Below are 10,387 nucleotides of genomic sequence, written 5' to 3'. Positions count from 1 at the left end.
CACACACACACCATTCTGTGCGAGTGCTTTAAAGACCACCTGCTCACTGGGGGGCCGAGATTGTGTGTCTCCTCCACATCTGGGGTGACTGCTTTTGCTCCTGGTTGTTCGCAGGAGGTGATAACAGCTTCACACAGATGTTTGTTCTTTCTGAAATATAGGAACAATGCAGTAAGCGCCCGGGGGGGACTTGGGCAGCTCCGGTCACGGTGCTGCTGCAGCATTCTCTGTCAGCCTTCTCCTGACACAGACACAGTCCCTAATACATTGAGCTCAGAAAGCAAGCTGTCAAATACCAGGGGCTTGGAAGAGTGGGGGAATGATTTTCCCCTGAGCTTTTGAAGCCCCTTGTATGTGTAGTAAGAGCCGAGACAGAGCGTAGTAGGACAGACATGTTAGCATTGGTGTGGCCTAGGAGGGACGCTGGTGGCTGATCTCCCGTCCGTGAAGGAGTGGGTGTCAGCTGAACGTGGTGCAGGGGACAAGTATCCGTCCCCACTCTCTCTATGCACTTGGTCAGAGAGCAGTAAGAATGGCTATGAGCTAAGGCCAGTTGTGCTTCCTTTAGTTACGAAGGGACAGCTTTTTTCTGCTGACGCCCATCTGGAAGTCGTTTCTGTGAGCTCCCCAGCAGTGAGCTTGTGTGTGTTGTGGTCGTTCCCACTATCCCACAGAGAAGCAGGGGCCGGTTCATGTAGCAAGCAAGTCCGTGATGTTGACCTCAAACTGCGCAGGTGTGGGCAATGTTGTCACATAGAGCAGGACCTGTGTGCCAGATGGTCCACCGAGCTCCCAGGACCACTCAGAGCTAAAGTGCAATTGTAAAAGTGTAATTGTAGCCATCTCAGTCTTACGGCGATATCAATGTAGCATGTGACTGATGCCAGTACCCCTCTACCCCCGATGCAGTATCTCTTTCATTTTCCTGAATGTTGCCGTCTGTGAAGAGCATTCATTTTCAGCATTCTCCTTTAAGTCTCTGATTAATATAAGCTTTTTATGAAATGGTCTCAAAGTAAATGCCCAGTGTGGCACATTGCTTAGCTCAAGAAGCACCGTGTCACCGTCGCTTACCATCCCCCGTCCTCGTGCCCCCTGGGACGTGACCTCACTGTCTGGACTTCTCCCCCCCATGGAGGATGTTGCCCGTCTCTGAGCTTTTAAATCAGCTCACTCATGTTTTGTGATATTTTTTATCTTAAAAGGCTGTTTTCTCTCTATTATCAAATGAGAAGTAGTGTAAATAGTAAGTGGTGAGAGACTGTGATCAAACAGTTATGTAAGCACAATTGTATAAACGCACTTCACCTGCCACTTATGGTCTCTCCGCTGATCTGAAATTGGGTATGACTGGAACAGGAAAATAGAATTAAAGTGAAAGTTGGCATTTCCGTAACAAAACTAAACCACATTTCCTTTTACCACTGGGCATATACATTTTACCCTTTTGAAAATACTGGGTACCCACCCCCAGTTTGCACGAAGCAGTGCTTTACGTGAGTGACGAGCACTGGAGGGCCTGGCATCCTCACAGGGGAGGATACCTGCTGCATGGGGTCTCTGAGCGAGCCAGCCAGCCAAGGAGCTTCCTGGTAGAAGGGCTGTACTTTGACCTGTGCCCACTTTTCAACACGTGGTCTCTAGAAATGGCAAGTAAGAGACAGCGTAGTGTGGAGAGATTGCCTTTCTGAGTGTTTCTTCGTTTCCTGGAGAGCTGGAGAGGGGAACTGCTCGGTCGCCTTCTTCAGCAGTGTGTCACCTGTGTAACTGAAAGTCTCTTGCCATTCGTCTCACGCACACGGTTTAGGTAAGAGGACCCCTTGGAGGGGCATCCTGCTCTTCGGACCGCCCGGCACAGGAAAGTCCTACTTAGCCAAAGCTGTCGCAACAGAAGCCAACAACTCCACGTTTTTCTCCATATCTTCCTCTGACCTGGTCTCCAAGTGGCTCGGTGAAAGTGAAAAGTGAGTAGCAAACTGATTTTATTATGATTATGATTACGTTGGGGGGGGGGGGTGTCTGACATTTACATGTATTAGAGGTCAGAGGTGAGGGAGGTATTTAGGATCGTGTCATAAAGGGAAAGCATCTTTAAGAGTTGAGCAGGCTCTGAAGTGGTCACTTCCTTACATCGTTGCCAACAGACATTCAGAAAAGTCAGAGCTATATTCATACTTCTGTCACGTCAGATCCGAGTCTAGACTTCTTTCAGAAAGAGGCGATAACAGGCGGATGATGTCTGTAGAGTACCCAGTGGTGGTAGTGTTCTGTGCCTTGAACAGTCATGTGAAAAGCATGGTTGGTGTTTCAGTTCATGGGATTCCTGTAATACGTTGCTATCACATTGCTTTAGTCTTTTCATTCGGTCCTTTTTTTTCCTAGTTGCCTTTTAGAAATTGCAAGTGTGTGTTTATTTCCAGGCTTGTTAAGAACTTATTCCAGCTTGCGAGAGAGAACAAACCTTCCATCATCTTCATCGATGAGATCGACTCGTTGTGTGGATCAAGAAGTGAAAATGAAAGTGAAGCCGCACGCAGAATTAAGACTGAGTTCCTCGTTCAGATGCAAGGTAGGGTTATTGATTGTTGTGGATGTTTCTACCTATTTTATAAACAGGATTGTAGCAAAAATGGGCTGCTCATTCAGGGAGAACTGTTTCATTGTTACCAGCTCTGCTGCTTCCCCTACCAGGCTTCATTCTGCTGGGGCCCTGGGCTGCTCACCCAGTTAGGATGGTCTTGTAGGACTCGCTGGTATCAACAGAACAACTTTCTTGTGTTGCATGCTGGGAACAATATTGGCAAAAGCAATATGTAGAGTTCACGTGAAACCTTCCAAGAAAGATTTTGCAAAGACTATTAACTATTTGTCCACACTTGAGATTGAATCCTGGAAATGTTTTTAACCCAATTCGGTAAGATGGTATTTGATTAAGTACAGTGTATTCAAGCGGCGGTGGCTTTATCATTGAGGAACCACTGTTCTTAACAGGGCCTGCAGACAGGCTTCAAGAGCACAGAAAAGTCCAACTACTTAAAACACTACCTATTTTGATGCAGGCGTTGGTGTGGACAATGACGGAATTTTGGTCCTTGGAGCTACAAACATCCCCTGGGTTCTGGATTCTGCCATAAGGCGAAGGTAGGATGACACAGTCAATGTCTTGTTCCTATAAATGATGCTCCCTGCTGTGTCTTGTGAGGGAGCTGTTCTGATTGAGTTAAGGGTGTTTTTTATGGGCCGTGCCTTGTGGACCGCTGCCTTGGAAAAGAGAGAAGTTTGTCCGTTTGTATATTTATCATAGTGAAGAAATGTGATGTCCACATACTAGAATAATTCATTATGGGAAATACGTTACCTAATGATCACCTTAGTCCTGGAGGGGCACAAAGGGTTTATGCGCACTTGGTGGCATAGTATGTTACACAAGATCAGTTCAAAGCCACGAGCCACTCTTTAGGAGAAAGATGAGGCTTTCTACTCCCATAAAGATTGACAGCCTTAGAAACCCACAGGGGCAGTTCTGGTCTTCTCTGCAGGGACGGTGAGTCAGAATCAACTACATTGCATTGAGTTTGAGTTTCGCTAACCTCAAAGCTGGCGGTTTGAACTTGCCCAGTGGCACTGCCAAAGAAAGAGCTGGTGGTCTGCTTTCCTCAGCGTTACAGCCACAAAAGCCCTCTGGCATGACTTCCTTTATGTAGCTCATGGGGTCACCGCAGTCAGAATTGACCTGATGGCAGCAGGTTTGTTGGGTTCTTTAGTTGGCTTACCCTAGTGAATATTGATACACTGCTGAAATTTACAAGGGTAGTTTTTGACATGTCAAAATGTCAATCAAATGTCAGAATATCAGTTAAAAACAAAAAGGAGAAAACTAGGATACATTTTCCACTAGTTAGAAAGCTTGTCTCTAACATTTAAATTAAATACGAGACCTCAGCTCTAAGAAAGGTAGAGAGACTCGACTTCTGCCTCTACTTCACAGTTGCCTCTCGTGTTTAATTGTGCATGGCAATAACGAGCATTTCATGTTGGCCCGTGAAAACCCACTCCCTAGATGGTTTGCCAGCAAGCTAGCATCCCTTCTCTCCTAGTTAACTCCCGCTGCGGCAACAGAATTACTACATGTGCGAACACGGAGCCATTGATTCTCCTTAAGATTGGAGGCTAGAAATCCAAATTCACAGTGCTGGCTCTAGGGAAAGCTTCTTCCGGCATCTGTGGGCCCAGCATTCCATGGAGATCTCCATGTCTTGGCATCAGTCTCCGCTAGGTATAGCAGGTTCTCAGTGCAGGGACCCCGGGTCCTTCAGAGGTGCTTTGTTCCCCTCTCTTCTTGTTTGGTGGTAGTGGGGACCCTCCTCTGCTCACTTCCTCCTTTTGTCTCTTGTACGATAAAGTGGCATTGTTCTGAACTATAAATTCTCACTGCCCCAGAAAGTTACCGAGAGCAAGTCTGAACAGACCCCTTAAGTTGTCTCACCTTGCTTCCCCACCCCATCTCCAGATCCTGAAATTCTAAGAAGACCAGCAAAATTATTAATGAAGCATGGTGTTTCTTTTCTGTGATGCCATAGAATAATTGGTTTTTAATGTGCCCATTACAATAAAGTGGACATTCTATACAGTAATGGCATGTTTACTCTAGAAGATTTTGAGTAATTTTACTTTCCAGTTAATTCAGAGAATGGCTTTATGATCTGTGCTCAGGTTGCATTTTGTTAATCCTGTTGATCCCTTGATCAGAGGTTCAGAGTGCAGCTCTGTGGGAATAAGGAATGCCAGCGGGCGTGTCTCTACGTCAGAAATTCTAGGCATGTAAATTTGCAGGCCTGAAAAACTTGACAAGGACCAGACCCCTCCAGGCTGGCTCGCTGGTTGGTTGGTTGGTTTTCATGTGCTCTGGGCATTCCCTTTGTGCTAGCTGAAATAGCCGTGTTGAACTCTGACTCTTCATAGAAGTCCGTTGAACGGTTGTTAGCTTCTGCTGAATCAGCTCTCAATTCCTGGCCATGCCATGCACAACAGACATTTGTAACCCCTGTAGTTTTCCGCTGTAATTGCCAGCCCTTTCTTCCTAGTCCGTCTTAGTCGGGAAACCCTGCTGTCCAGCAACCTAACAACCCTGCCCTTCTCCGCTGAGAGATGGCCAGTGGTCATGGGCAAGCCTGGGCCTGCCCCATGGATGAGAGTCCACCACTGACCACCAGTGCTTGGATTGAGATGGAGTTGAGAACCCTTAAATGTCTTGTTTCTTTTGGGCAGTATCCTCATTTTCCAATAAAATTAAAGATACTTCTCCACTAATACCCTCAATGTGTTTTTGCTTTCACCTTCAGGTTTGAGAAGCGGATTTACATTCCTTTGCCTGAGGCCCATGCACGAGCAGCCATGTTCAAGCTGCACTTGGGGGCCACACAGAACAACATGACAGAAACGGACTTCCGAGACCTGGGCAAGAAGACCGATGGCTACTCGGGTGCAGATATAAGCATCATCGTGCGTGACGCACTCATGCAGCCTGTGAGGAAAGTCCAGTCGGCCACTCACTTTAAAAAGGTACCTCCTCCTCCCATGGATGGTGTTAAAATCAAGTTTGGAGACCATCAGAGGTTTCTCCCCAGAGGATTTGGGAGCAGCTTCACTGTCCTGTGACGGCAGGAGCACGTGGCTCAGTGGCTACAGCTCCAGGCTCCTAAGCAGAATGGAAGGCCAGTGCTCTGAACACACCTGCTGCTCTATGGGAGAAGGCTGTGGTCCTCTGCGTCCCTACAGATTGACGGCCCTGGCAACCTGACGGGACAGTGCTCTGAACTGTGGGGTCCCTGTGGGTCGGAATAGACTCAGTAGCAATGAGTTGGGTTTTTTGGTTTAGTGTAGTAAGTGGACTACATTTTCTTTATTGAAAATAAGCTCCCAAACTAACTTTCATTTAATTAATAGACATTATTAGTTGTCCTAAAATGTATGTGTTTTCTCTGGAATGATTTTCGCAGCATCTCAGTATCAGTGTCTTGCTTAAGTGTGGACACGGCCTTTGGTGTCAATAGAAGATCCTAGATCCGAGTGTGCTGTAGCGGCTGCTCACCAACCGATGAGGGTGGTGACGGCCGGTCTCTTGCCCTATTGGAGCCACCACCATCCTGACAGACTTACAGTGCAGTGAGTTTGTCTAAAACAAAACTGAAAGTCATCGCAGCCCTTGATTTGTGATAAAGGTGTGGCAAACTAATTATTTGTATTTGACTGTGTGTGAGACACATTCTTTTTCTGGATGATGTTAATACTCTGCTTTAAATCAGGAATCATACAGGCATTTAACTTTACACTGGTAGGATTTTTGTTTTTTAACTTTACATTTTAAACTGAAGAAATTTTCATGGAAAAAGCTAGAAAGATTCAGTAATTCTAGATCAGTGTTTCCCTATATCACAGATTTTCCCCCCCTCTGGAAAATAGAAAAAAGTTAAGAGAAGGGTAGAGGTAGGTCTAGTTTTCATTTCTGGCATTTCAAACAAAAAAACCCAAACTCACTGCCATTGAGTCCATGCATATTCATAGCAACCCCACCCCCACCCCCGTTGGTTTCCGAGAGAATAACTGTTTACGTGAGTAGAAAGCCCCAGTCTAACCACGACGCCATCAGGGCTCCGGTTTCTGAAGTTAATAACTCCATGTCAGCATTGGAGAAAAGAGAAGTATTAGGCATCAGTAATGTTCCTTTTATCTATTTTCAAAGTCATTTTTCTTCAATAACCTCCTGAGTCACATAGTGTAGGAAATTTAAAACTATCGAAAACCATCAATAAGACAGTGAAAACCAGCCCCAAACCATCCTGTCACCCAGTGATAACCACGTTTGTTATAAATTCCTGACCTATCTTGAGAAGTGTACATTGTGACAAAGTGTGAATTCTGCATACACTTATGTTTTGTGACTGTCCCTAAATCTCAATCTGTATTGTTTGTTACAGGTTCAAGGACCATCACGAGCCGATCCCAACAGTGTAGTAGATGACCTGCTGACACCCTGTTCCCCTGGCGATCCTGGTGCCATCGAGATGACCTGGATGGATGTCCCCAGCGATAAGCTTTTGGAGCCAGTTGTTTGCATGGTTTGTGGTTTGGTTTCCTTTAAGAATAAGTTTAGAGCACTGAGCTTTGTAATTTCCAAAATAAAGATAGAATTTTATTTTCTGATGGATCTTTCTAGGACCCCTGGTGACATGCTGGTTATGGGTTGGGCTGTAATCCACAAGGTTAGCAGTTCAAAACCACCAGCCACTCAGAGGGAGAAAGCTCTCATAGAGAGTGACAGTCAGGGAAACTCACAGGGGCAGTTCTACCCGCTCCTCTAGGATCGCTATGAGTCGCCATCCACTCCATGGCAGTGAATGTAGTTTGGTGAGTTTTTATGCATCTTTCCGGGTTAGCTGGAAGGTGTTAGCATGATCAGGCATGTTTATGTAATCCCTTCTTAAGAAAAACATCACCAAACCCACTGGGGGAAAGTCAGATCTGACTCCTCGCTCCATGGGTTTGCAAAGCTGTAACCTCTATTAAAGCAGACTGACATACCTTTTGGTTAGTAGTCACAGACTTAAAACATTGCCCTCCTGTGGTGGCTATGGAAATACCTAATACCAAACTCACTACCATGGAGTCAGTGCTGACACTTAGCAACCTCTCTGTGTGTTTCTAAGACTTTAACTATTTAAGGGAGTAGAAAGCCCAGTCTTTCTCCTGAGGAGCTGCTGGTGGTTTCGAACTGCTGACCATGCAGAATGCAGCCCAGTAATATGTACACTAACTACATCAATATATATGATGTATATGTTTGGTGGGGAGGGTGTTCATAGATAAATTTATATGAGGGGATTTCCAAAAGTATGTGGGGGGAAATTGGGATTAAAAGATAATGGAATTTTTCCATGAACTTTTTGAAACACCCCTAATATGTGCTAATTCCCTTTAATGCTTATCTGAGCAGTTAGTGAGAAACCCTTACTTATTTCAGCCTTAATTTGTTCTTGTTTGAATGGTTGTATTCCTTTTGCATTTATTTAAGAGCAGTGGCTCTTGCTGTAGAATTTTATTCTTAACCAGGGTAAGAAACCAATTGTGAATGCATTTGGAGGGCTTTGATTCTTAGGATAAGATTTTGCTTTTAGTTGTGGTCAGGACAAAAGGAAGAATGAAAGTTAAGGGTTGGGCTGCTAAGCTAAAAGTCAGTTGTTCAACCCCATCAGCTGCTCTGTGGAAGAGAAGTGAGATTGTCCGCTCCCATAGGCTTATGGGCCCACAGACCCTGGAGAACAGTGCTGCTCTGTCCTATACAGTTGCCAGGATTTGGAATCAACTCGATGGCAGTGGGTCTGGGTGGGTTATGTAAAGCAATGACATAATCAGCAAAGTTGGGGATGTTGAGTAGACTCCGACTCATAGCAACCGTGTGTGACAGAGTAGACCTGCCCCCCTAGGATTTGCTAAACTATCATCCTTCCAGGAGCAGACCAGCATGTGTTTCTCCCATGAAGCTTCTGGGTGGGTTCGAACCACTAATCTTTCAGCCAACTGCCGAGTATGAAGCTGCTGAGCCACCAGGGCTCTGCCTTTAGAAAGAATAAGATAGGATCATGGCCGTGATTTCTGGGACACTGTGAATATTCATACTTAACCTGAGGGTAAAACTAACAATAATAACTATAATAGCGTAATGATTTTGATTTTATTAAGTCCAGTATTAATGCTTCCTTCTTTCCTTCTTTCCCCCTGACAGTCGGATATGTTACGGTCGCTCTCTAGTACAAAACCCACAGTAAATGAACATGATTTGTTGAAATTAAAGAAGTTTACAGAAGATTTTGGCCAAGAAGGCTAAACCAAAGACCAAGAGAAGGTTTACCAGATGTATTCTTTCTTTCGTAGATATTTTTACCTTTCTTGAATGGCATTCAGATTATTTCCAGGTTTAAAACTCTTCTGCCACAGGGATATATACTGATCCTCCTCTGGGGTCCCTGATATTTTATATTGTACTTTTCCTCTGTCACCTATTAAATGTTCCTCTTTGCAAAATTCTACAATAGTGATGGGTTGTAAGGAAATGAGTGCCACGTAACTGGTAAATGAATGCAATGGCCCAGTAAAAAGCAGATCAGAATCGATTGAGAGAGAAATATTTACAATTTGTCTGAATGGTGGTCTTTGCATGGAAAGCAGTAACTTTTTTTTTTTTTTTAACTAAAGTGAAATAAGACCTGTCTTTGTGGGGGAAGTCGTCCTCAACATCATTCTTCTCATCAAACTATCTGTGTTTACTTTATTACAAACTTAAAAGTGACAGACTCTTCACTCTCAGGGGCGGGCAAGAGCTGGCAGAACACGCTGCGGGCCACGCTGGACTTGGAGGCTTCTGGTGGTTGCACGGCCGCTGCTCCTCCTGATTTCCCATAGGTCGGCCGTTTTCCGCATGGGGACAGAAACCTTCTCCTTAAACGCAGCAAGGTTTTATATGTAACTAAACACAATGCCTTTCACTGTGCAATCTCAAGGGAGAGACTTTCGGAATGCAGCATTGTCTCCACCTCGAAGCAGAAAATTGTCGATGACAGTGTCTTTTTGTAGCAAGCCTGATCACAACAGTTGGTAAAGACGTATGTGATTTTTGTAAACAACTCTGTCATGAATTACTGTAATAGGAGGCTTTGCTAATGGAATGGCCTCCCTTGGATTATGGGCCGTTTCTTGTATATGATGGGGTGTGTATTTGTGTCTGCACGTGTGTATATGGAATGCACACGTATAGATTTTTTTAAATATGGGAAAGAGTCTTGTCTATGACCTTTTAAGTTCAGGGAACAGCTCTCCCTGGCCACACAGATATAACAGTGTGATGCTTTATGAAACTTTGGAAATGAGCCTGTGTCTCATTAAATAATAAAGTATACACATGGTATTTTGTTATTGTAATACCTTCAAATAAATCATCTGAAGATGGGTGTTGCAACAATTTAGCCCCGACACTAAATTGTGCCTTGTACATTTGCATTGGCGATACATGCAAACGATTATTGGTAGCGAGGGCGAGGTAGATTCCTGACTTAACACAAAGTTCTACCTTGCAAATGCTATGGAATAACTTACATTTTAAAGAATATTTGCACATTTTACATATTATGCTATTTGGTTGCCTTTGGTTTTCTGTACAGATTTTCTGGTTAAGTTGGAATCATAGGCCTGAGATGCACTGTCCTTATGTGAAATATATTGGTATCACCTACTGTGGCTTTGTTTTGTGTCTGCTGCTTTATTTGAGAGCCTTATTTGTTAGGGAAAATGATGGCTAAACTGATTAGATACAAAGGTATCATTTTTTCTCTTA

General features: G+C 44.4%; 1 protein-coding gene across 1 annotated transcript in view; it reads left to right on the top strand.

The window, feature by feature from the left end:
* VPS4B (vacuolar protein sorting 4 homolog B) overlaps positions 1 to 10,290 on the top strand; it is a 21,255-nt gene extending 10,965 nt beyond the window's left edge. The window contains exons 6-11 of the mRNA XM_004703026.2: positions 1,808 to 1,964; positions 2,421 to 2,569; positions 3,060 to 3,141; positions 5,343 to 5,562; positions 6,978 to 7,118; positions 8,783 to 10,290. Of these exons, the coding sequence (XP_004703083.1) occupies positions 1,808 to 1,964; positions 2,421 to 2,569; positions 3,060 to 3,141; positions 5,343 to 5,562; positions 6,978 to 7,118; positions 8,783 to 8,884 (851 nt within the window). The 3' untranslated portion in view covers positions 8,885 to 10,290. The remainder of the gene's footprint in view (positions 1 to 1,807; positions 1,965 to 2,420; positions 2,570 to 3,059; positions 3,142 to 5,342; positions 5,563 to 6,977; positions 7,119 to 8,782) is intronic.
* The last annotated feature ends 97 nt before the right edge of the window (positions 10,291 to 10,387 follow it).

Source organism: Echinops telfairi, unplaced genomic scaffold, assembly GCF_000313985.2.
Source record: "Echinops telfairi isolate 266 unplaced genomic scaffold, ASM31398v2 ScPeMD7_7400;HRSCAF=8409, whole genome shotgun sequence".
Lineage (NCBI taxonomy): Eukaryota > Metazoa > Chordata > Mammalia > Afrosoricida > Tenrecidae > Echinops > Echinops telfairi.
The sequence above is the reverse complement of the archived record's forward strand: the minus strand, read 5'-3'. Positions and strand labels throughout refer to the sequence as shown.